The sequence below is a fragment of the Diplotaxodon limnothrissa genome, linkage group LG3 (assembly GCF_057381915.1).
Source record: "Diplotaxodon limnothrissa isolate DT_005_m linkage group LG3, D_limnothrissa_male_GT1.1, whole genome shotgun sequence".
Classification (NCBI taxonomy): domain Eukaryota; kingdom Metazoa; phylum Chordata; class Actinopteri; order Cichliformes; family Cichlidae; genus Diplotaxodon; species Diplotaxodon limnothrissa.
Genome location: NC_140598.1, coordinates 1,007,883 through 1,034,678, shown reverse-complemented (window position 1 = coordinate 1,034,678; position 26,796 = coordinate 1,007,883). Strand labels below are relative to the sequence as shown.

The following is a 26,796-nucleotide window of genomic DNA, read 5'->3' as shown; positions in this document are numbered from 1 at the left end:
CCTACTCCAACACAGCTGAATCAAATGGTTTGATCTCTTCAGCATGCCATCATGTTTGGCAAAGGCCTGATAACAAGCCATTCATTTGATTCAGGTGTGTGGGAACAAGGATGCATCTAAAAGCTGCAGGACGGTAGCTCTCGAGGACTGGGATTGGGCACCCCTGCTGTAACGCTTCTCCTCCGAGTTTAATGTTGAAAGTCCTTTTCTGTAAAGGATTTTATTTTGAAGGAACTCAGGAGGGTCTTCTTATCAGGAAACTTTTTGTCGTGCACCAATGCTTGCAGTGCAGCGAACACCACTGTGATTTCTAACTAAAGGTTTTTCCCAGAGAAGGAGATGCTGCTGCTGTTGTTCGTGCTGCTGGTACTCGGTGAGAGCGCTCTTTGAATGCACACACACACACACGCACGGTTGTTTAAAATAATTTGAAGTGTGTAACATGTATAACTACTCACCTCAGTTACTTTACTCCTGCTGAAATCTGCAGGCTTCATGCTCATGATCCTGGTATCTGCTCATCTGTTTAAGAAATTTTCCTTTCCTGTCTCACTAATATTACCAGAATACTGCCTGTAGTGAAGTCTGGCCACATTAAAGGTTATAAAAGAAGCCTGGTGCCAGATCTATTGTAGATTCAGCTAAATAAATGGGAACAGTGTGCTTTTGCAGCAGGTCAGTTGTAACAAAGTGCTGTGTAGTCCCCACACTGGTTCATCCTGGTGCCTTTTTAAGCTTCACTGATTCACAGGTCATTGTTAAACTTAACAAACAACATTTAGTTTTTGTTTTATTTGTAACAGTTTGTTCCAAACGCACAAATGTGCTCTGGTCTTTTTAAATTGATGACTTTTGGCTGTGCAGTGTTCCAGGTGTGTCAAAGCACCAGATGTCTGATATGGAAGACCAAGAGATTCACACACATTGACATAAAGCTTTTTTGATTTGGTGTTTAATTGTACAATAAAATACAGATTAGTAAATACATGTTGGAATTAATTTTAAAATTTACTTTGGAGACTGACCTGGATTTTTTTCTAAGCTCCTGTTTGAACCATTAGCTCTGCTTTAGCATTACTAACAGGTGTGTGTGCTCGTTTAAAGGACTTTTCGCTCCAGCATTCACACTCAGTGCAACATTGAACCTCTTAAGCTAATGTGCTAAAACAGCTAATGCTAGCACCAGTGCATGTTTGTGTTACTCTAACCAATCAGAGAGCTCCTTTCATCACACTGCATGGCTGATTTGTTAACTGATTTCATAGTTATTTTCAAAAACATCTTTAAAACCTGAAAATTGAAAAAGTACTTTCAGGGCTCTAGAGTGCGACCAATTTGGTCGCAAATACGACCAAATTTTTCAGTGGTGCGACTAAAAAATATTTGGTTGCATCTGTGCGACCAAATGTTCGGGTAGCAAAAAAAAAAAAAAATCTGCAACCTTCCCTGTGGTCAACAACAGACACACATTATGCCCCTATCGTGGACTAAACCAATCAGAGATAGTCAGGGGCGGGACCTCTCTGATTGGCCGTGGTCCAGTAGAAAGTGTAGGTGGAAGTGGGAGGTGAGTAGCTTGAATAAAGCGATATCGATTCATTAAATCCTGAATCGACTTTTAAATATAACTGTGTTTTGCCAGAAACGCCAGATTCTCAGATTAAAGCTCACAAAACCAGTTCAACAACAACCAAACAGCAGATGAGAGCAGGTACACGGACTCCACACAAAGACGTAAACACAGAGCCGACGCATCAGAATCAGCTTTGTCTTTCTCGGCTTTCTCACCCGACGGCCCGTAGACGGACACGCTGTCGGAGCTTAGCGATCCTGATGCGTCCGGTCAGCGCTGTGTTTACGTCCTTTTTGCGCTGATTCTGAGCTGCAGGTTTTGTCTCTCCAACCAAATATCACCGAGCCAGCAGCAAAAGAAGCAGCAAACTGCGCTTCACATTTGATCAATGTCGTCATGAATTTTGCTGTTTTGCTTCCACGACTATTAAAATCACACTTCATGCACAGCTAGCGCTCTCTCTCTCTCTCTCTCTCTCTCTCTCTCTCTCTCTGTACTTCAAGAACAGTTCCCGTCTCCAATCTCTGTTTTCTGTATTATTCATTCGCTTATTACCCACCAGTCTACCGTTGTTTACAGCGCTGTGGCTGCTGTCTTTTTCTTTTTCACTTAAATGACCTCGGACAAAGCCTATTTTTTTCTGTTGGTCAATACTGAAGAAATTTAAACTTCATATGCAGAACATTGTAGAATATTTTTAAGGTTATCTGCTATAAAAAGCCAGACCAGAAAAATCTCCTTCATGTTTTTCTGTGTTTTATTCTCAGTTACTTTCACACAAAGGCATCTGCTGTGATGTTCACAATTCTGATGAAGTCAGTACTGATAAGTGATCAGAATTATAATATTTCTGACTGTCTGAGGCTAAGTTGAATCGAATCGGGACTTTGAAAACCGGAATCGAATGGATTATAGAAATCAGTGATGATACCCAGCCCTATGAGCAGCCTAGGCACGACAGAAGTGGATGTAGCTGTAATAGGAAAAGAACTATTGCTAACTTTTCTGTTAAGGCCTGATCCTTCTGAAATTCATAGCCAGTGCTCTGACACGTGTCATCAATCTTTGAATGCTGAAAAAGCACAGTGTATCCAGAAAAACACATTATATTATATCAATTATTATAAAATGTGTGTGCGCCTAACTTGAAGACATACACGCTCTCGCTCGCTCTCTCTCTCACACACACACACACACACACACACACACACACACACACACACACACACCATGATAAGATTTAAGTGGATTTATGTAGCTGTGAATTTTTAGATGTTTATTTTCCAGATGTTGTACATTTGTTGTTCTTTCTCTTACCAATAGAGCAGTTGGCGATATGCTGTTCATTTCTATTTGTGCTCTAGTCATTTATTACATCTTCCTAAAGTCTCCTCCACCCATGTTTTCCTCCTGCCTGTCCTGCCTTAGACATCATCATACTGTACACCAGATACATTTTTAATAACTGAAACAACACAAATAGAAATTAAGAAACAAAAAGATAAAAGAAACACATGAACCAGAGGAGACGGAGCTGATCTTGGCAACAGAGCATTCGCATCATAATTCTGATGCTGCCTCAGAGGGCAGGATTTAAGAAGGAGAGAAGAAAATTCACGAGTCGATGAGTTTACTGATGCACTGTAAGAACGTCCTGAGTTCACTGCAGCATCTGGCCTTTCTGTGTGGAGTTTGCATGTTCTCCTCGTGTATGAGTGGGTTCTCTCAGGATTTCCTCCCACAGTCCAAAGACATGCAGTCAGTGGGGTTGAGGTTAATCTGTGATTCTAATTTGCCCGTAGGTGTGAATAGTTGTCTGTCTCTGTGTCAGACTAATGGGTCTAATTGCATAATTAGATATCCACTATCTGTGGCTATCCATTAGATAGCTTGAATTCATCTCGTGCAGTCTTTCAACAGTTCATGGGAAACCCAGACAGCAATTTTCTGTTATCTGAAACGTAGCTCCTGCAGTGCAGCTACACTTTCTACATACACCTGTGTATGTAGGTCAGGGGTCACTGAGCTTACCGAGCCAATAATTAGTTCTAAAGGTTTTAGAATCAATAAAATGACAACAGTGCCCAAATTTATGCACCCGCCTGATTTTTTTTTTTTTTTTATCGTAACAACCAACGATTGTTGGGCAGGAAAATAATGACTATTAACAAGGTTGCCCAAACTTTTGCATCCCACTGTATGGAAAAGCTCTTTTTTAGAGCTTTATCATTTCACACATAAATGATATTAAACCTTTCCACACTTGCTCAGATGTAGGGAGAGAAAAGTCAGGGGGATTTCAGTCTCTTTCTATCCTCATTATATGGGCTAATTATAGTTAATTAGTGTTCCTGTTTTTTGTGTCTCCTTCCAGTTTCGCATCATGTCCTGGCTGTGATGGTGGAGGTGTATGAGGGGGCAAAGTCTGTCCTGCTGCCCTGTCAGTACACAGGTTTTGTAGTTGAGGACCCCACAATGATATGGACTCGCACTGATCTCAACCCCAAATCTGTCCATCTGAGACAAGAAGAAACTGATGATCTGAGCGGACAAAACCAGCGTTACAGCGGGCGCACGTCAATGAGGCCTGATGCTCTGGACACTGGAGACTTCAGCCTCACTCTGAGAAACCCCCGACTGACTGATAGTGGCAACTACACCTGCTCCATCCGCACTGAAAGGGAGGAACTGAAACTGACAGACGTACAGCTGCATGTCAAAGGTCAAAAACCCCAATAACCTTTGTAATTACAAGTCAAACATGAGTACAGTGCTGACACAGGTCAGAGGTCACAGTAGAAGGTAGTAGAAAGGGTCTTTCTAGTAATCTAAACCTAAAAAATGGCAGAAACATTTTATAAACGCAACCAGTCTGGAAACATCAAAACAAAACTGGGGAGACAAAGAGACCATGACTGAGGAAATCTGAGGTAAACTAGCATGAGCACACTGAGGACAGGACACAGAGACAAACTGGTCTGACTAAAAAAAGTCAGATGGACTAAAAGAATACAAAAGCCATATAAAGTAGAATGTAAATATAATAGAAAACTCAAATATGAACATTTTATAATTGCAGCTCAAAGACTGGGTCAAAGACACAGGACCATCTCAAACACAGATGCTTTGATTATCATCAGTGTGACTGCTGCTGCTGATACTGTGGTTTCTTGTTCTTTCAGACCAGCAGGTGGAGGTGAAGGTGGAGGAAGGCTCAGACTCCGTCATCCTGCCCTGCAACACAACACCTGACCTGCCTGAGGACACCACAGTGAAGTGGACTCACTCTGACCGAGAACTCATGATGGTCCATGGGTGTTCAAATGGAAGCGACCACCAGGACGACCTTTACTGTGGTCGCACAAAGATGAACAAAGACCTGCTGAGAACTGGAGACCTCAGTCTGACCCTGAAATACCCCACAGAGAGAGACAGTGGAGGATACATCTGCACCATCTACAGGGACAGAGACATCCTGAGACAGAAAGTAGTGCTGCAGGTCAAAGGTCAGAGATGTAGCTACAGGTCAGAGGTCAGTGCAGATTGAGTACAGCGTTCAGCAGTCATGTGATATTGTTTTGTTTGTCCACAGGACCGTTTCCATCCTGGGCCACAGTTCTCCTGGTTTTCCTGCTTCTTCTTGTAGTTGTTGCTGCGAGTCTTTTGTTTCATTTCCGTCATGCCTTGGTGTCAGGTGAGTCTCTCATACTACACTACCCATAATGCATATAGTTAGCAGGTGTCCTCTGGGGTTTCTTGACTTGTTCCGCTAATTTATTCATTAATATGTAAATATTTAATTTGGATATTAATGATCAAAGAACTGCCGTCACAGCCCATTGTTCATCTTACTGCTATCTTGCTCCGTACAGTTTTCTATTAATATTTCTGTACATTGTTACCTGCATATACAAACTTCAGTTGCTTATGTAGATAGGACCACTTTGTGTCTTCCTTTTATATTTTATATCCCCTTGCTATAAGAGTTGTGTAACACCCACATTTCTCATTCGTGGGATCATAGTTTTTTGTATTCTTTTCAAATTCCACCAGTAAGATTGGGGAGACCTTTTTCCATTACATTAGCCTGTCCCTGCTGGTGGTGTCATTCAAACAGAAAACAAGTCTTTGTTAGTCTGTAGATGTCGGAGGAGCTCCTCAGTGGGCAGTTCCTCTCAGAGAGTCTGCATGACAGTTTGGTCTGAAAGCTCCTCCTGTGTCCTCGAGGATCAGAGTGTAAAAGGAGAAGTGAACAAACACCTGCTGAACTTTGACCTCCAGGAGAAAACCTGATAACGTTCCCCCTGTGAGAACAGCGAGATCTGCTCTGAGCTGCTCCGTAAACACAAATCAGACTTTGTGCTTTAGACTCTTTGAACCTCCAGCATTCAGTGAAGCTACAGATGGATGATTCAAACAGGACATGGTATTTCTCTACACCTCTGAAAACCTGCTGCTGTCTGTGTTTGCTGTTCTTTCAGTGATTCCAGTGAAGGTGGAGGTGGAGGAGGGGGTGGAGGAGGGGGTGGAGTCTGTCCAGCTGCCCTTTAAAACAACAAAAAACCTGTCAGGGGAAATTCAAGTGATATGGGAACGCTACGAGCCGTTCCAGAAGGCTCACGTGTTTACAAACGGCCCAAACCAATTTGAAGAACAGCACGAGGTTTACAGAGGCCGAACTGTGATGAACAAAGACCTGCTGGAAAGTGGAGACCTCAGTCTGACCCTGAAACAGCCCACAGAGAGAGACAGTGGAGAGTACAAGTGTTTGGTGTGGAGGAAGGGAACCTTCATCAGAAAGAAAACTGTGCTGCTCAAAGTCAAAGGTTGGTTTGTCTGTTTGTTTGCTGGCTTGTGTGATTGTGTCTGACTGTCTTGTGTCTCCTCTGCAGGTCCAGGATCAAACAGGGGACATCAGGACCAGAAGCAGCTCCATTGATCCGACTCCTCTGACGGCTGATCAATCAGTGTTATGACTGCTGTCGTAATGTTGTCTCTCATATGCACCTGGAGACGGTGCCTGCAGATTGGCTAACTACATGGAGACAACATATTTACACAGCAGCATGTAGGGGTGGACTGGCTTTGTATTTGATCACTGCTTTCTCCTGTTTTTGTTAGTTTTGGAGGTACGCTGCTGTCATTTGGTTTAATTTCTTTGAGTATGTTGTTTGTATCATTGTCTCAGGGACCAAGCAGTAAAGCATAAAGGACACAGATGTTTAATTTAAAAAATTGGATTTTATTGACCCAAAAGTATAAAAAGATATTTAACAAAGCCAAAACTTAAACAGGCAGACCAGCAAAACAGGTCAACTCAATAGACTAAGCTCAAGGTAACAATTAACGAAACCTCAAGCAAACATAAGACAAACTGACCTCCTGAAATGACACACGGGGGAACTTAAATACTGGTTTAGCTATAACACATGACACACACAGAGGAAAACAAAATGGCTGCCATATAACCAACTAATACAAAACAATTAAACAAACTTGAAACGCCCTCCAGGCAATGAGGCATGACGGTTGACAGTGGTACTTCAGCTCTCCCAGCCCTTTGCCAGACCGGAGAGGAACCAAACCCCAGGTGACTCACACACAGGAAGATGTATTAATATAAAACAGAACTTTGGCCTTGCAGTGTTCACATGTTGTGTGGAGGCGAGGAAGAAGGAACCCAAATGCAGGACTGGCAGGTAGATGAGGTTTATTATAAGGAGTGGGTGAACGGACACTGACTGGCTGGACAACTGAATGGCGGACTGAACTGAGGGAACACACGGGAAGGACAACATCACATCAATGACACGACAGTGAACGAGTAGAAACAGAGGGCTTAAATACACAGACTGATGAGGATGATAATGAGTACACCGATCTCTCATTTGGTGCTGGGCTGCGAGAGTGAGACTCGGGTGTGAAATCTATGGTTTTCAGGGTTTTTATCGGTTTTCAGCATTATTTTGTTATCGTTTTTTCGTTAACTCGGTTTTCCTGGGTCTTTTCACGTGTATTATGAATAAATCTTATTTTTTTTCGGTACCGGTACTGGTTTTATTTTGTTGTATTTATCCGCGACACCTTAAAGGCCGGTCTGTGAAAATATTGTCGGGCACAAACTGGTCCGTGGCGCAAAAACGGTTGGGGACCGCTGGTCTAGACGGGCCGTAACAATCAGTTTGATCTATGTGATTGATCAATGATGTCAAACAGCATGATCACAGGTCGCCTTTTTTAACTTGTCAATTTGGTTTTGATCTAACATATTATAATAATTATTGTTCTATGAATTTAACCTCGGTCATAACAATTTAATCTGATCCAGTGTTGTTGTTCTGCTGTCGTGTTTGTAATGGAGCGGCTGCTCCTGACTACAGATGGATGATTCAAACAGGACATGACACACAGAGAAGAAGGAGTAGAAGAAGAAAGCTGAATGCCTGTAATGATGATCTGCATGGATCAGAGGAACAGTGAGAAAACTTGGAGGAACCTTTAAGGAACAATGTAAAGACAGAAAAACAGGAAACACACTGCTGAGCTTCAGATTCAGAGTCTGAAACAGCAACAACTATTTAGTGTGTAGTGTATATGTTGAGCTCTGAATGTGTGGAAGAGTCCAGCAGACAGTCTGAGTCTGTTTGGCTCTACTGAAGTCTGGATGCAGATCATGGAGGAATTTCTCACTTCAGGCTCTGATCCTGTTCTTACACACTGAGGTTTTGTCTCGTTTCCTTCATCCTGCTAAGCTGTTCGTGTTCAACACTACAGAGGGAACAAATCCACTCAGTGGTTTAGTTTGGTTGGAGGAAGCAGCTCATCTGAGGTCATTTGATCATCAGGTTGATTTGGATTCATTGAACATGACGGTATTGCTATTTGAAGTATGATCATATTGATGGTCATAACACAGACAGCTGCTCTGACTTTCTAGATTTCTTTCTTTCTCTTTATGTACCCCCAAATTACAAAAACAGTCGTCTCAAGATGCTTTAAACTCTAAGCCTGTGTAGTGTCTCAGTCATCCAGGTCATGGTCGTCTAAGCAGTTTGGAAAAAAAGTGAACAAACATAGAGTATGCTGTGCAGAGCAGCGAGCAGTTCTCAGACCTACACTGGAGACACCAAGCAGCCACTTCATGCTCTCTCTCTCTAGTCCCTGTCAGGACTCTTGCTGCAGCATTTTGCATTAGCTGAAGGCTTTTCAGGGAGTTTTTAGGACTTCCTGATAATAATGAATTGCAGTCGTCCAGCCTGGAAGTAATAAACGCATGAACTAGTTTTTCAGCGTCACTCTGAGACAGGATATTTCTAACTTTAGAGATGTTGCACAAATGGAAGAACGCAGTCTTACATATTTGCAAGTGTTATCTGGCTTCATGGTTAAAGCTGGGTGTCATCTGCATAGCAGTGAACACCTGTTCAACCACTCACACTGTGATGTGCCTGAAAATGAAGCTCCACAGGCTGTTGGACAATAAGCGTTATAGTTTCAGTTGGTCCAGTTTAATGTGCAGCCATCACCTGAGAAATAATCAGCAGCACTGAGAGCGCGCTCAGCAACAAAACCATCGACTGGAATCAAAACCTTTATTTCACTGCTCTGTGCTTTAAATCAGCAGGTTAATGATTTGCTGCAGCAAATAGTGTTCTGTTAGGTATTTTAGTACCATGGTAGCATTTACTGGATATTGTTTTATAGTGACATTATGCAGGAAAACTCTGTCATTCAATAAGGCCCCTTTGTTTCAGTGTTTTTCTCTTTGACCCAAGAATTGATGTGTGAGAATCACAGGCTGGTACAAGGTTGAAATACCACAGAGATCACTCCCTCAGCTACATTAGTTTCTTAATCTTTTAGACGCCTGTTGAAGGCCAAATGGTTTGTTTCAGATTTCACTAATGTAAGAACTCTTCGTTTTGTGCCTTGAAAATATGTCGCTGAGATAATCACAATTGTAGCTGAACTGATACACTACACAAAGGATGCTTCTTCACCCAAGGGCAGGAAGACGCTGCCTTATCTTGGTCTGTACTGGTTTAAACTGATAAATCTGCTGTCTCATGAATTTTACCCTCTATATAAACTGTTGTACTTGTGAATAAAGTTGAGTCACTTTGGGAAGACAATCTAAAGCAGTCTCTGTTTTCTTGTTCTCCCAAGCTGCTCCCGAGCTCGTACTAACACGCTGAATGGCATGCTTGAATATTACTTGAGAATATATTTGACTGTGTTACAGACTAAGGGACATTCTCTGCTGATAGGTGAAGGTACATTCTCTGCTGATAGACGTCCACGCCTCGAAGGAAGTCGATCCACGGATTAGGCCTTGGAAACCGTTTCCTTCATGTTCTTTTATAGATTCTTAATCCCTATATGATAATAAGTCTCTCGTAGGTGGAGCTCGTAGGGATCATTTTTTGTGGAGTCATGTGATCCATCAAACACCCCCTTTGATTGGTTACATGCTGCCAGCACCGCCTCTTTCATGTGAACGTATGAGCAAACTCTGGGTTAACTTAGTGAGTTGGTAACCAGCCTCATGTGACTGCTTATCCTGCTCGTCACACATGTTGGTTTGTACAACCTGACTGTAACAATGAAAGCAGTCTGTTCTTCACTGGGATTCCCTTTTGTCCAGTTTGGGTTTTGAGTCCATTTTGTTATTGTGTGACATTTAGAGGAGGACGGTAAACCTGTCCTGGTCGAGGAGGTGAGATTGCTGTTGTTCTCTGCAGTGGTCGCAGTGGTTTAAGCATTCAAACGACAAACTCTGTAACATGAGTTTACTAAATGAAGCCCCTCACTGTAGTTTACTTTATTTCTGTAAAGTCGTACTATGATCGTCCTAAAAACTTGATTCTGTTCATCCGGATGTAGATCCAAGTGACAGACTCACCTCCGTCCCCTCAAACAGATCACTCAGTGATGGACGTGTTCGTACAGCAGCTACTTTCAGCTGCTCCCTCATCACAAGACGCTGTCACAGCACACAGCTCTGCATGTTTTACACCAAATGCAACACAAAGGCGATTATTGTCACCACTGAACATGTTAACCTCTACACTATGGAGCCATAAACCTCTGTTCTTACAGTATAGTATGCTTTCATTAGATGAAAGCACAAACTACCAATATGCTCATATCTGGTTTCTTCACTTGGTCCCGATGCTAATAAACATTATACAAGTCCTGAGGGGAGCATGAATATCTGACCCACAATCATCATAATCCATCCTGTAACAAACATGTCTGTGTCGGCTCACAGAACAGAAAACACAAAGCATCTTTGCTGTGTCGGCTTCTATTTAAAGAAACAGAAACAACAAAAACCTAAAACCAGCAGCAGCAGGGGAATTACACGTCTCCTGTATCATGAGCTGCACAGCCTTCGGATAAAAAATGTCTTGGAGAACGGCCATGGTAGGAGAGGGCTGGGACAGGACAACACTTTCATTTTACCAAGTTTCCAGCAGCCACAGGAACACCCCGCTTATAAAGAATAAATGTCAGATTTGTTAAAGCCTCTTAAAAATGTTGTTTAATGGTCTGAGAGCAAGAATAAACACAAGGTTCAAGTGTAGGCTTGAAATACTACTTGGAATGGACGGTCTGAATATATATGAAAGCCTATATAGGAACAGATTTGTTGTGAAACTGTTAAAGTCTAAAAATCTTTATTACTGAAGCTCATCAGGGAAACACAAAGACTTCAGACCCTCCCACTGTCTGCACAGAGATCTGCCAGAGATAGTGGTGCTATTCCACAGAGCTGATTGGTCAGTAGGTGGTGAGTTCATACCTGCTGATCTCTAATCAGTAATATCCAGAACACAGAGAGTGCTGAGGTCTGACCCAGTGAACTCTGGGTCACATTTGACTGAATGTTTAGAGATTTTCATTGTTTTTCAAAGGTCTCACAGAGGACACAGACTGGGCTGGTGTTTAATTTTCCTCAAAGCTGTTTTATTCATTTCTTTTCTTCCCTTGTGTTTCCTTTGATTTACCAGAGAGGAGGATAAAGTTTGTAAGGGGGTAGAAGCTCGAGCAGCATTTATAATACAAAGACTGAAACATTTCACAAAGAGGTCAGAGTGACTTCAGAGTTATTTCTAAAGACGTCAGCAGATGCAGAGCTGTGTGTAGCTGGTCTGTGTCCAGAGGAATGTGTTTGTAATAACGAACAAACACGACTGCAAGTACTCAGCTTCATACTTTAGAAGGCCACAGTGATGTGGACTCTTCAGCTGATGCCAAATCTGTCCACGAGGAGGAGGAGATGATCTTAGAGGAGAAACACAGCGCTACGATGGTCACACATCACACAGATTCAGCCTCACTCTGAGAAAACCAACAGACTGACAGCAGCAACTACACCTGCTCCATCAGTGATGGGAGAGCAAAGACTGACAAGCGTTCATTTACAGGTCAAAGGTCAGCGACAAACCCCAGCACCTGCTGTAGATACTGATGTCAGTACTGTAGGCAAAGGTCAGAGGTCAAACTGAAGGGCAGATTTCCTAAATAGACTCACCAGTAACATGTAGCTGAGAGCTAAACTCAGTGGAAACAGGATGTCACTGCTTCAACAGCTGCAGTCTTTACTGCAGGTGGAGGGTTACACTCACAACATTTACAGACTGTGCACAGTGGAGAACAGGTGGACGCACACAGACGTGCAGCAGAAAGAGTTTCATAGTGTTGTCACAGTGTGTGTTCCTGCTGGCAGACAGCTGTAAACAACAACATGAATTTGTCTGTGAGAGTCCAGTCTGGTCACAGGCTCAGCTTCAGTGTGAGATTCTCTCCTTCCTCCTGCGTGATAAGAAGACTGTTTCATCTGGGAACGACCTCGGGCAGCACTGCTGCATTATCTTGTTTAGATGTTGGGAAGGCCTCCAAACATGATCCACCCACGAGGCCAAAGAGCACGAAGGGAAAGGAAATGTTTATCAAAGCAGAGAAACACAACACCATCCTGAGAGTGCAGCCATACTTCTCTCTGTGTGAGACACCTCCCGCTCAGCTGTTGCTTAGCAGCCGTGTTTACTCTGGCATGGAAACCAGAAACTGGGTTGTGAGCTGGACTCTGACAAACAGCAGCAGCATCGAGCAGCGTCACCATCAGGTTTCCATAATGCAGCAGAAGCACAACACCTAAAGTCTACCTGGAGGTGGTGCAGATTGTTTCTGTTGAGAGCATCCAGCTCAGCAGCAGCAGTGTTGAATAATGAGAAGGCAGCGTGGCAGCAGTGGCGTCTGCTGCTCCCCGTCTCCAGCAGGCAGCAGTGTGGCAGGATTTCAAACATGGTAACCTAATCAGGTTTGGGGCTCTGCACCTTTAATCAGGCCTACATCGTGTTTACTCTGAGCCCACAGAGTCTTAGGGACTTCCTGTTGTAGCTGCAGCGTCTTCCTCTGATGTTGTGTAAAGTGCTGTTTGTGTGTGTGCACAGCAACAGAGAAGCTTTTGTAAAAAGTCATTTGTGAGCACCTGAGTGTGGTTTCATCTGTAGTTTGTCAGGCAGTGATAAGGCCTTCTTTCCCACTGTGACAGTTACACACGAGGAGCTGAGTTTGACACGTCAAACATGTCACAGTGTGCAGATGTTGTTGTGTTTAGAACAAACGTTCATGCCTGTGCCGCTGTGTCAAAGGCATCATCTCCTTCTATAGATATGTGAGGTAGAGTGTGTGTGTGTGTGTGTGTGTGTGTGTGTGTGTGTGTGTGTGTGTGTGTGTGTGTTTCCAGCTGGAAACATACATGTGTGGCTGATTAGAGCCACACACGTGAGTGTCAGGATCACTCCCGTCACTTTTAACCACTTCTAGGCTGAAAGTTATTGGGTAACATGTAAAAAGATGTGAAATGGTTTATTTCACAAGTGTGTGTACAGGGTGTGTGCGATCACGTGAGCTGGAAGTGTGGAAGTGTAACTTTAACCTCAAGCATCAGCTGAGTGAGAGCAGCTGTGCGTCTCTCCTGCACCTCCTCCTGCCCATCAGAAAACAGAATGCAGACATCTGTCTTCCTGTCCTTCAGCCAACTCTCCTCCTGCTTGTTTGGCGTCCTATACTATATGTGCTGAACTGTTTGTTTTATCTCTTTAAGGAAGGATGAAAGAAATAAAAAGAAACGGGGGGATCTCCAACTTTTTCTCATGATGGGTTAGCTGTGGAAATATCCAACAGTTACACACCAGTGGATGCTCAGAAAACAGCTGCGGGTTATTATCCACCAGCCTTCTTCTAGTAGCTGACCTGCTGCTAAAATCTTGAAAATCTCATTTGCACAAAATTGTCTGTCATTTATGATCCAATCAGCTTCAGTTTCTTCTGTGTCATGTGACATCATCGAACCTGGTAAATCTCAAAATCTGATGACAATAAATATACTCGAAACTGATTCTGGGACAGTGGCGCGGCTGCCCCTCTGTTAGTCTTCCTTGGTCTCTTGTGTTCTGAGGGCCTCTGGATGTCTGGAGTTTTGATCTCCTCCATACCTGCTTCATGCCCTGGAGGACGGGGCTGTGGCCCCCCCACACCCTCTAGCAGATCATTACATGAAGGAACCTTTTAAAAAAAAACAAGCGCGTCCATGCTCACAGGTGTACACACGGGTGATCACACCCACAAACTACACCCTTTTTGGCTCCTACCTCAAAGCACACTGTGTTCTGTTGATCTTATGTGCTGCACAATAATGTTTAACATTTAGTATTTACTGTCATATTCCCATATATCATTGTGATGTTGTTTATTCTATTACTCTTGTTCTCTTCTGCTTGTTTTCCTTTTTCTTTCTCAGCAGGTGACCTTTTTTTTTTTCTGCTCATTCTGTTGGTTTTTGTCTTTTGCCCTTCTCCCCCGTCCCTCTTCTCAGCTGTTTCTCTTTCCCTCTTTCTTTCTCCCCTTCTTTCCCCCAGTCAAGTCTGTCCCGTATTCAGTAAGTGAAAATAAAATAAACAATAAAAGGTGAATCAAATGGACCATTACGGCAAGGCTGGGATGGTCAATTTGGTAAAGTAAATCCGTTGGGCATCTTTCTTTGCCTTTAGACAACAATTCTGATGGCAAAAGAGCCAAACGGGACAGGCAAAAAAATAAAAAAAATAAAAAAAAAGATTACAGTGCAAATAAAATAAAGTCAAATCTCAAAGTCAGAAAAACCTCTGCATAGAAAATAGATTATACCCAACTCTGCTGCACAACGTGTCATTACGTCAGCTCGGAAGTCAACTACGGTCTGTTAGAGGAAAGAAAGTATAGTGAAAGAAAACAAACAAGTGAAAGGTAGCCGAACTAATTGCAGGCTTTGATGCATCCAACTTCACAGGACGTAATTAGGGAAAAGTTGTCTAAACACTTTTCTGTTCTCTTTGAACTACAGCACAGCGCAACTCTTTATACTACAGAAATAATGCAATGAATGTCTTTGAAAGTAAACTAAACAAACAGAGGAACCTTGATGGGATGAAACTAACTAAACTCATAAATGAAGGATGAAACTAATAAGAAACCAAAGGCAAACACAGAATATAGAGAAGATTCAAAACCGACATAAAATATTCTTAATGAAAACTGATGTAGATATATTTCCAATATTAAATATGGACAAACATCAGTGTTCTTTCACATCTATGTGGTGTTTGTGGTCGCCTCTACAAAGAATTGGCCTTCACAGATCAGTGGAGAACAACTTGACTAGCCTTGACCCCATCGACCCCCCTTTGGCCGGCTTAACTGCCTGAGGTATCCCCGGGGCAAAACTGTCTTGCTGGTCCCATCAATTATACCTGTCAGTTTCATCAATTCCCCGCACGCCCAGAAAGTACATGATCTGAAACGATTAAGTCTATCAATAGGTCAGCTGATCGATAAAAAAAACTGTACAGGTACAAGCTTCTCAAATGGGATTATGACAGTTTCCCAGGTTTCAGTGACATCATCGGGATTCTGATTTACAGTTTCACTACTGTTAGAAAAGAAAAAGAGAAAAAAAAAAGAAGAAAAAAAATAAAAAAAGAAGAGGAAAGAAAAAGATAGAAAAGAAAAAAGAGAGAAAAAAGAAAAAAAAAGAGAAGAAAAAAAAGAGAAAAAAAAAAAAAAGAATTAGTGTGAAATATTTAGAAACTTTGTGACAGGACATGACAGGGAAACTATTTTACGCTGATTATTCTTGCAGAAGTTTCCTTCACTGAGTATCCAAGCAGTCACAATAAGGTAGATATGTGTTCATGTTCATGACCTCGCTTCACGCCTCCGCACAGATAAAGACCTGATTCTAGTTTCCAGTCTGCTGGGCTCCAGGTGACATAGGCTTCATTAACAGAGTGCGAGAGAGGGTCTCTGCAGACACCCACAGGCTCAGCGTCATGACCACACTCGCCCATAATGCTGCTCACATGTGCAGAAGCTGTTTCTTTATCCTCCAGCTCCAAAGAGCTTTGCACAGAGCACCCGAAACCAGCAGCAGGAAGTTATTCAGTCTTATATTGAAATCATCACCTGGTGTTTCATTTTTCTCTGATTTCTTTTTTATTATTATGGTTAAATAATAAAATTCTTCTTTGATTATTACATTTGTACACATCTGTGGAAATGTCTCTGGACTCTCCTCAGCAGTAGATTTACAGCTTTAAACAGAGAAACGTTTATTTCCCCAGAGATTGTTAAAATAAAAATCCTTATTCTAAACATTAAGATTTAAGATCTATGGTTCCCATGGTAACAACCTTCACCTCTAAGGGTTGAATAAATGTCTTGGATTGCTCTCAGGATCTGATGAGCTTCAGTCTCCACCAAAAATCTACGGAGCAGAAACTACAAGTAGAATTTAGCTGATGTCAGTATCAGGATGAAACTGAGGCCAACCTGGAAATTCTTATTTTCATGTCTTTTCATTTAGTTGAACAATATACAGAATCATTTCTAATGATTTAAATGTTGAAATGAATGTAACAGAGAAATAAAGGGATGACTAATGAAAGTGTCCTGTGAACTGAAGCTGTGCTGATACACTGAGGACAGACAGGACTCTGCATGCTGCGTTTACTGTCTGCTCAGGAAAGCAGAGCACCGCTGCACACAGAAGGGTTACTGTCTGCTGTATTCATCACAAAACACTTATATCAAAATAATTTATTTCATTGAAATAAATTTGAGTTTATTTCAAATTTTTGTATATTATCATTTCACAATAACCATTTACTGGCTCTTAAAAATTAAGAAATATAGCTGCAGTTTGAAATGAGGTCATACTTATTTCATCAGACATTTGAATATATTTCTCATGTTTTAAATTATAAATAACACTTCTTTAAAAAGGTCCCAGTCAGCTTTCAGAGAGCTCACGCTGGGTCTGTGCAGCTGCACATGGCAGACTGCCACAGATCACCTCTGAGGAAAGAGGAGGTCGTTGAGCTTCCTCATAGTTTCACATCTGTTGATGAACTTTGTGTCGGCCAAAGTTCATCAACAGGTGTGAACCTATTAATTTCTGCTCTTCAATAGAGAAGAGATTTAAACTTTCACAAATTATGCCAATTGCAAAGCACTGAGTAAAATGTTGGGACACACCTTCTCATTTAATGTTTTTCTAGGCTTTTTACCTCCTCCTCCTCTATGCTTCATGGTTTGAAAGGTTTTGCTCTTCAGTTTTTTTAATCTCGGTTTTGTTTTGTTTTTACATTTCAGATTTAGTGTGTGGAGCCAAACCTCATGGCAGACTGTCAAAGACAACACCTAAGAAAGGGGAGACTGTTGAGTTTCCTCATAGTTTCACACCTGTTGATCAACTTTCTGTCAATCTTCAAATCCCTGCAGCTGTGTCAGCTGATCATATCCTGTCCTGTGATTGGCTGAGCTCCAGGCCTTCTCTCAGTCAAACTGGAAACAGGGATTGAGACAGTGTGAGGGTTTGTGGAGTGCCACAGTGCTGTAATGAATACTGTAGTGGAAGAAGTTCTTTCACACTCTTCATCCTGCTTTATGTCCATGATCTGCATGGAAACACATCTATGGAGAGGAAATCCAGCTGCTGAGGGTCACATCTGCATCATTGTGTGTGAGATCTTTGATCTGTGATCAAACATGAAGATGTTTGTGGTGTTTGTGATCCTCCTGCACGGTAAGTACACCTTCCTCTCTCTGCTCTCATCATCAGCTTTTCTTTCATCTCTCTCTCTTTAATGTGTTGAAGTGCAGCAGGAGGAGATTTCCATCAAACACTGGATTCTGATTCAGATCAAACTAACAATCCAAAGCAGCAACTTTCAAATCTCTGGATTCTTCTTGGTGCCTTTCAGATGAGCTCATGTTACAATCAGCTGCTGTGTGTGTTGTGCAGATCTCTCACCCTGCAGGCAGTCTATCTCCTTTAAGCCTGGATCCTCTACCAGAGGCCTGGGAGCTTGAGGGTCCTGCGCAGTATCTTAGCTGTTCCTAGGACTGCGCTCTTCTGGACAGAGATCTCCGATGTTGTTCCTGGGATCTGCTTGGGGCCACACACCTAGCTTGGGAGTCACCAGATCTACTCCTTCTATTACCACTGGGACCACTGTTACCTTCACCCTCCACATCTTCTCGAGCTCTTCTCTGAGCCCTTGGTACTTCAGGCTTTTCGTGTTCCTTCTTCCTGATGTTGCTGTCATTTGCTATCACTACATCTATCACTATGGCTGTTTTCTTCTGTTTGTCTACCACTACTATGTCTGGTTGGTTAGCCACCGCGATTTTGTCCGTCTGTACCTGGAAGTCCCAGAGGATCTTAGCTTGGTCATTCGCCACCACCCTTGGGGTCGTCTCCCATTTTGACCTCTGGATTTCCAGGCTGTACTCATCACAGATATTTCATCAGCTTGATGTCATCCATGTAGAGGAGGTGGCTGATGATTGCTCCACTCTGTAGTCGGTATCCACAGCCCGTCTTGTGTCTTGTCACTGATCTCACTGAGGGAGTTTAGGCTTTTGCAGAACACCAGTGGACAGAGCGTCTCCTTGGTAGATCCCACACTTGATGGTAACTTGTATTATTTCCTTGAAGTTGGCCTCTCGTGTTGTTTGCCACATTGCCACTGAATTCCACATAGACTCTTAGGGTCCTGTTAATCTTGTGTAGTTGTAGGCATTCCTGGATCAAAGTGTGGGGCACTGAGTCATAGGCTTTCTTGTAGTCAATCCAGGTTTTGCACAGGTTTGTCATTCTGGTGTTACAGTCTCGAATGACTGCTCTATCTTCCAGCTGCTGGAGTTTCAGTCCTCTGGTATTCTTGCCAGTCCCTTTCTGTGGCCCGCTCATGTACTGAGCCATGTGCCTGTTCATCTTAGCCGCTATGATGCCTGACAGGAGCTTCCATGTAGTATGTAGTACTGAGGCAGGTTATTGTCTGGTAGTTGGATGGGACCAGTCCCTTCTGGTGATCCTTGGGGACTGTCTGGCCTTCAGTTAGCCAGCCACTCAGGGAGTGCAGCTTCTTGAGCAAGTCTGCATGAATCATGACAAGGCTTGATGCTCTCTGATTCTTCATGTTGGATAGCCTTTCCTGGTTGCCTGCCACAGTGGTGGTTACTTGTCACAGGTATGGGCAGCTTGCTGTATTTTGTTAAGATTCAAGAATTGAGAAAGGGTACAAGAGGTGATCGAAAAATAACCACACTGGTCCGGCCGGGTGAAGTCAAACGAAGATTTTAATTCACATGTGGGAAGATCACTGAACACAGCAATTGATCTTCAACTTACTAAAGCACAAACAATTATTTTATAACATCAGGGTTTGTTTACTGACGCCCCTTCATGCGTCACAGATACATTTTATACATAGATCAGATCAACATCATCATGACTTTTCACCTAGAAAATCATCTTCTATTTTCATGGCTAGCCCTTCCTGTCTACCTTTCAGTTCTTGTCTTGTTCCTCTTTCTTGCCGAGACACCAAGAAACGGTTCCTCTTTTACCAAGACAATTTTGCAGTTACAGCCAAACATAACTAACCTCTCCTCTAAATAAATCTAATTTAAAGTGTGTGTGTGTGTGTGTGTGTTGACCTCACATGCTCTTTGTGTCACCTCTTCACCTACTGTCTGTGTCTCGTCCTCAAATGCTCTTTCTCAATTCACCTGTTGCACTTCTGACCTTTTACCAGACCAGAAGCTCACTGAGACTATGTGTATGTCTTCTACTAAATAAATGTTTTAACCAAGAACCTCTACTAAAACCTTAATACAAGAATATGAACATATAAAAGATAATAAAATAAACTGATATAAGTGTTTTGTAAGCATGTATTGCAATTCCTTCTATGTTCTAGTTTTCCCTCAGCATGTATCACCTGAACAGTCACGTCAGTGAGGCTTACGACCTTTAAAGAACCTGAACATCAACTCAAATAAGCACAGATATGCAATATGTATAAAATGGTTATAACTGCACCTGAAATACAAAGTTAACATCATCATAAACATCTTAAGGCCATCTTAAAGCTATCTGTTACATTGTTAAAGCAATGATCATACTGCAGATTATATTATGCTGGTAAAATACTTTTTGTTCATCCCCACAATTTCTAAGCCATCCCTTTTTTCATCATGCCCTTCTTCCGCTCAGATAGTTGGCTAACTTCCCTCCTTGCTGCCTGGACCTTGGACTCTACTCTCCTTCTACATGAAGGGTACTGCTACTTTTGGCTGTTCATCTTATAGCTAAAAATCTCATTGATCACTGCCACGTGACATCCAGGCTTCCCCTCTCCACAATCCTTTTGCTCTATCTTACCAGTAGCTGTGATAGCAGTTGCTTCTTCCAGATGTTGGAACGCAGAACTACTGGTAACTTCGTTGTTGGTCTAAATGTTGGCTGTTCCATATGTCCTATATCCTTTTCATATAACCCTTTCCACTGGTTTTACCCATACGGAAAAGAAATAGTAAAAACTTATATGTGATTTACTCATGAAAGTGGCCACTTTCGCATTACTTTCATACATTGTTTTAGTAAGTATCCAAAACATACAAGTTTCATTATATAATTTTTCAAGGGATCTTATATCTGTTTTCACAGTTATATGCTTTTCATACAAGTTTCACACAAGACAGATACAAACTTTAAAAGATTTATATATATCTTTTCCATATGGGTTACTTGCATAGTAGCATTCCCAAAACCTCCCTATTCTCATCTCTTGTTCAAAAAAAGTCTATTAGTGTCTGATAAATATTCAAAATCAGTAGTTTATATATCAGCCCTTCTTCACAATTGGCAATACCATACATAGTCAGAGAATAGCATTAGGTTGCAATTGTGCATTAACTGATGTTTGTATAATTAACTGCTTGCTCAGTAAAAACTAAGTCATTATTTTTGAGAAGAGATTAATGTTTAGCTTAAAGGCAATGAAGTGAAGATGCTGCTGAGTTTACAGAATAATGTAGGCAGACCAGGAACCGAGACCTCTGCCATTTTCTGCAGATAACCCGCAGAAAATGGTTGAATGGATACCTGGTCATTTCTTTATGTTTAGGTTGTATTTGAGTGCAACACTTGTCTCTCTGGTGTCTGCAGTTGTGTGTTGGAGACCAGCTTTTGCATGCTGGGGCAAACTTTCTTTTTCCTTGTGTGTCCTTCCAGCTTTCCAGCATGTTTTTGCTGTGGTCGTGGAGGTGAATGAAGGTGCACTTTCCGTCTTGCTGCCTTGCCAGTACACAGGTGTCATGCCTGAGGACCCTATGTTGATGTGGACTCGCAATGATATTGATCCAAAATTTGTCCATGTGCAAGAAGAAGAAGGTCCAAATCTTGAAGAGCGAAACCAGCGTTACAGTGGACGTACATCAGTGAGGCCTGATGGTCTGGAAATGAAAGACTTCAGCCTCACTTTGACAAAACCCAAACTGACTGATAGTGGCAACTACACCTGCTCCATCAGTAATGGAAGGAATGAACAAAAACTGACAGACGTACAGCTGCATGTCAAAGGTCAGCAGTCCAGTCTAACATCTTAAATAATAAAGCTGAATTATTTCTTCAGAATCTGAGAAGTAGAAGCAGAAATATGCAAAAAACTAAGAAACCAGGAAGGGGGGGGGGGGGGGGGGGGAGTGTTTGGAGATGCCTAACGGCTTTATACTTCATACTTTTTACACTTATGTTATTCTTTCCAGTTATTTTTTAAGCCTCTTAAATGTTTGAGTATGTATAAAAATGACTTATTTATAAACAGTTAATGAAAATGTTGTTAAATTCCTGTAAAGGTTGTACACTCCAATTACTCCATCATACTTATTACAAAGATTTAAAATATGATTTTTGTCCAACAGATGATGGAACTCACTCAATGCTAACAGTATCACTGCTGCTGCTTCTCTAGTTTATATTGTTATCTACTGTCCTTTCAGACCAGCAGGTGGAGGTGAAGGTGGAGGAAACGTCAGAGTCTGTTCTCCTGCCCTGCAAAACAACACCTGACCTGCCTGAGAATTTCAGCAGTGGAGTGGACTCGCTCTGACCGTGAACTCATGATGGTCCATGTGTATGTAAACAGAAGTGACCATCTTACAAAACAGGACAACCTTTACTGTGGTCGCACAAAGATGAACGAAGACCTGCTGAGAACTGGAGACCTCAGCCTGACCCTGGAATACCCCACAGAGAGAGACAGTGGAGGATACATCTGCACCATCTACAGGGACAAAGACATCCTGAGACAGAAAGTAGTGCTGCAGGTCAAAGGTCAGTGTTGTAGATAAACAACAGGGGTCTGTGGTAAAAATTATAATTCAAAAGTCATATCTTTCTTTTCTTTTTTTTCTTTACCTTTGTTTATTTCTCCACAGAACAATTTCCAGCTTGGGCAGCAGCTGTCGTGGTCCTCCTGGTTCTCCTTCTTCTCCTGATTCTTGTTGTTGTTTCTGGAGGTCTTTTATTTCATTTTCGGCACTATTTCATGCCAGGTGAGCTTCAGATGTTCAGGCACATGAGATCTTCATGGTTTCTGTGCTGATGTGTGTGAGACATGGCCGACTGTGGAGGCTCAGTCTGTCTGTTCTTCTTCATCCAACATGTCTGCAGCGCTTTACAGGACACTGCAGACTAGTTACCAAAGAACGAGTCAGGAACACATCAGGAACAAACTGAGACACAATCTGACTGAGACTAGAAGACAATGAGGGGACAGGGAGGTCATGTGACCATCACAGCTGCTGCTGATGTCATCATGTTGTGCTTTGTTGTCCTCTAAGGTTACAAGGTGGAGGTGGATTAAATACTACTACTACTACTACTACTAGTAGTAGTAGTAGTAGTATTTAAAAGTAAAATAGGAAACAACCAGCCTCTACTTTCAAGATTAGGCTTAAACCTTTCCTTTCTGATAACGCTGGATCAGGTGACCCTGAATCCCTCCTTCGTCCTGGTTTGTGGGGGATTTCATCTGATGTGCTTAGAACTTTTCCACTTGTTTCACTCCCACTGGAATCAGTCAAATATGTTTTCACCATAAGTATTTCACTTCATCTGATTAAAGACGATGTGCTCAGTGCTGCTGCTGTCTGTTCGGCTCATGCTGGGTTTGTTGTTCTCTCAGTCCTGCAGGTGGAGGTTGAATCAGGGGTGGAGTCTGTCCAGCTGCCCTGCAAATCTACAGCTCATCTGCCTGAAAATTGTAAAGTGGAGTGGATGGATGGTGATGAAGATGAGGTCCACGTGTATCAGAACGGCTCTGACCAGCCTGAAGAACAGGACCAGGCTTACAGAGACCGAACGAAGATGAATGAAGACCTGCTGAAAACTGGAGACCTCAGTCTGACCCTGAAACACCCCACAGATGATGACAGAGGCATCTACACCTGCACCGTCTACAGGGAGGGAAACATCCTGCTGAAGAAACAAGTGGAGCTGAAAGTCAGAGGTCAGTGCTGTAGATACAGTTAGCAAACTAGCTAACCCTCTGATGACAGGGAAGGAGGGTGGGTGACCTTTCTCTCCTGCCACTCATCCAGGGGTACACTGAAGTACTCCCAAGCAAGCTCTTCCCAATAGGACTCATGCACAATTCCTGACTTTGGCACTACCATCACAGCCAAATCAACAGCTTTGCTTTCACACTCAGCTCTCTCTTTGTCACAACTGCCTGATACAGTGTCCACATCACTCCAGATGTGGCACCAGTCAGTCTGTTCCTATTTCTCTCATGAACAGAACCCACAAATACAATTCATCCCTGACCCACAGTGGGTACTCCACCATTATCCAGGTGCGAATCGTCTCAGCTTGTACACAGTGTTAACAGAGCCCCACTGTGCCCTCTGGGGTCACCTAATGATTTGCATAATGAGTCCCACTGTGGTAAGGACCCGCCACTGGATTTCATGAACTATAGGTTATTTTTATTTTTCGTTTTCGCAACTGTGGTTTAAAGTTCCAACACCAGTCACGTAGGAACAGCTGCTTGGAACGAGTTTCTGTATTTACCCGAGAAATCTGCCAACTTATCTAACTTTACCAAGCAGTAGTAGTGGAGAAGGGGGCATGCTGCAGCTCAGAATGATGCCCCCACACTGATGAGTCTATCCCAGTTACCATAGCCTGAAATGCAGGCTACACCCTCTAGATATCTTTAGTAAATATATATTTTTTGTTTATGTAAACTTTTTGTGTGGACTCAGCACATTGTGCCAGTTCGTGACATGCCAGGGAACTGAAGGCTGTCAGCATCAGTCGAACAATGACAACTCGGTGAATGGCTGGACAAGCCCCGTGGGTCAAGGCCTGAGCAGGTTAAGTGTTCTCAGAGGAGCAGTGGTGTGCCTCATTCAGTCCAGGTTTCTGGACTTCTGCTATCATCAATATGCATATAGTAGAGATCACGGAAATATTTTACTGCTACTATTCATAACCATCATCATTACCATTACATTAATTATCATTTCATCAAAGCATTTATTCAATAGATTACACATGTTCTTAGTTAAGATTATTACACCTATCACAGAGAGCTTCTGTCTGGTAAAAGGCCAGAAGCGTCAACGGGCGGGTTGAGGCCGAGTGCATTTTGAGGTCGAGACACACACACAAACAGTAGTTAGACTCATGATTAGGTAAGACTTCAAATAATAGTTGCAAAAGCTGGTGATTGCGAAATTGTGTCTGCCTAAGGGACAGTTTGCTCCAGGAGATAAACAGAGTTAGAAGATTACCGGGAAGCGCCTGGCCTGCAGACGGAGAAGATGTCCTTTTAAATGTGTCAAAAGTCGTCAACAGAATGTGTGTGTTTTTCAAACTCGTGTATGTATTGTATCTTCTTGACGCATGACGGGGCGTCATTAAAATGCCCTGATGTTATAAAACAGTTTATTGTGCAGTTTTGAGGTGAGATTGATGCTGATGGTGCAGTGTTCATCTCCCCACGTGTGTGTTCATTAAAATCATTGTTTGACTGAAGCTCTTCTGGACCATTATTGTTTTTGTGCTCACCCTCAATATTTGAACCCGTTTTTAACAATAACTTATAAACTGCTCTTAGTCTGGACCCTCACCCAGGACCAGTCTCTCTTAGTTTCCCTGAACCACCTTCCTTGGTTCAAGAAAACATTACATTACATTTAACATTTCCTGCAATGGACACCTTGACTCCCCTTCAAAGAAAGCTTTGACTCTGACCAGTTGACTTTAAGAAGCAGCCAGATCTGCTCAGGATTAAACAAACAGAAAATGACAATTCTGTCTCCATCATCATCTGTTACTGTCTGTGCAGCTCATGTTGTGTTTATTGTCCTCTTAGTCTGTCAGGTGGAGGTGGAATCAGGGGTGGAGTCTGTCCAGTTACTTTGCAAAACCACAGGAAACCTCCCTGAAGATGCTAAGGCGGAGTGGATGGACAGTGATACCGATAAGGTCCACGTGTATGAGAACGGCTCTGACCAGCCTGAAGAACAGAACCAGGTTTACAGAGACCGAACGAAGATGAATGAAGACCTGCTGAAAACTGGAGACCTCAGTCTGACCCTGAAACAGCCCACAGGCTGTGACACAAACACCTACACCTGCACCGTCTACAGCAGGGAGGGAAACATCCTGCTGAAGAAACAAGTGGAGCTGAAATTTAGAGGTCAGTGCTGTAGATACAGGTCAAAGGTCAGATGTTGTAATCTTCTTATCTGTTTCCTGTCAGTTAAATAGTTGTGATCAGTACTGATGAGAAGTTAAAGGTCACATGGTAAAAGGAAGTCCATCACAGACAGTGGGTAACATCTCTGTTATAGACAAAGAGTCATCAGTCATTCCTGTCCGTACAGCTGACAACATGAAGCTGTTTGTAGAGCTCTCACACCAGTTAAAGAGCCAGTCCAGCTGTGACAGCCAGATGTTACTGCAGCAAAATACACATACATGAAAGGATCAGGTGCAAATATGTGGAGGGAAATTCACACTTTATCTCCACATGTTATCACAAGATTAGTTTAAAAAACATTTTTATAAAGAAGTGACCAAATTGAAAATGCAACAGGAGAACTGAGACACGGTAACAAAGGACAAATAAATCTAATCAATGTTTCTTGATCTTAATGTGATGTTCTATGAAAAATGAAATAAGCAACAAGTCTTCTCAGTGATGACTCCTCAAAGATCTCCTGTTACCTTCTGATCAGATCTGCTTCTTTCCTTTAGCTTTCTCTACAACTGTGACACCTGCTGCTCTCTGTACAGCTCATGTTGTGTTTGTTGTCCTCTCAGTCTGTCAGGTGGAGGTGGAGGAGGGGGCGGAGTCTGTCCAGCTGCCCTTTAAAACCACACAAAACCTGCCTGAAGATGCTGAGGTGGAGTGGAAGAACGGGTTTTACAGGAAGGTCCACATATATCGGAACGGCTCTGACCAGCCTGAAGAACAGAACCAGGTTTACAGAGACCGAACGAAGATGAATGAAGACCTGCTGAAAACTGGAGACCTCAGTCTGACCCTGAAACAGCCCACAGAGAGAGACAGTGGGAGGTACAGCTGTGTGGTTAGAAGGAAGGGAAACATCCACAGAGGCAAAACTGTGCTGCTGAAAATCAAAGGTTTGTTGGTTTGTTTGTTTTTTGTTTATTTATTTGTTTGTCCCTGTCTGACTGTCTTGTGTCTCCTCTGCAGGGAGAGTTCAGGTCCAGCATCAAACAGGGGACATCAGGAACAGAAGCAGCTCCATTGATCCGACTCCTCTGATGGCTGATCAATCAGTTTGAT

The 26,796-nt window shown here is 42.5% G+C and overlaps 1 protein-coding gene across 2 annotated transcripts; it reads left to right on the top strand.

The window, feature by feature from the left end:
- The first annotated feature begins 339 nt into the window (after positions 1–339).
- LOC146634231 (butyrophilin-like protein 2) lies at positions 340–26,796 on the top strand. 2 transcript variants are annotated; one of them, XM_085375623.1, is made up of 10 exons: positions 340–366; positions 2,897–2,900; positions 3,948–4,295; positions 4,756–5,079; positions 5,166–5,267; positions 6,055–6,399; positions 23,158–23,481; positions 25,354–25,680; positions 26,307–26,630; positions 26,704–26,796. In XM_085375623.1, exons 1-10 carry the CDS (start codon positions 340–342, stop codon positions 26,793–26,795), a joined length of 2,217 nt encoding a protein of 738 aa, XP_085231749.1. In that variant the 3' UTR covers position 26,796. The 2 variants fall into 2 exon arrangements, with proteins under 2 accessions (XP_085231749.1, XP_085231758.1); XM_085375632.1 differs by lacking the exons at positions 340–366; positions 2,897–2,900; positions 3,948–4,295; ... (2 more) ...; positions 6,055–6,399; positions 23,158–23,481 and adding exons at positions 17,669–17,705; positions 21,204–21,551; positions 22,409–22,525.

Coding starts and splice junctions, on each gene's coding strand:
- LOC146634231 (XM_085375623.1), top strand. CDS start 340: ATGCTGCTGCTGTTGTTCGTGCTGCTG. Junction 25,681..26,306: donor AGTGGAGCTGAAATTTAGAG/GTCAGTGCTGTA, acceptor TTGTCCTCTCAG/TCTGTCAGGTGGAGGTGGAG. Junction 26,631..26,703: donor TGTGCTGCTGAAAATCAAAG/GTTTGTTGGTTT, acceptor TCTCCTCTGCAG/GGAGAGTTCAGGTCCAGCAT.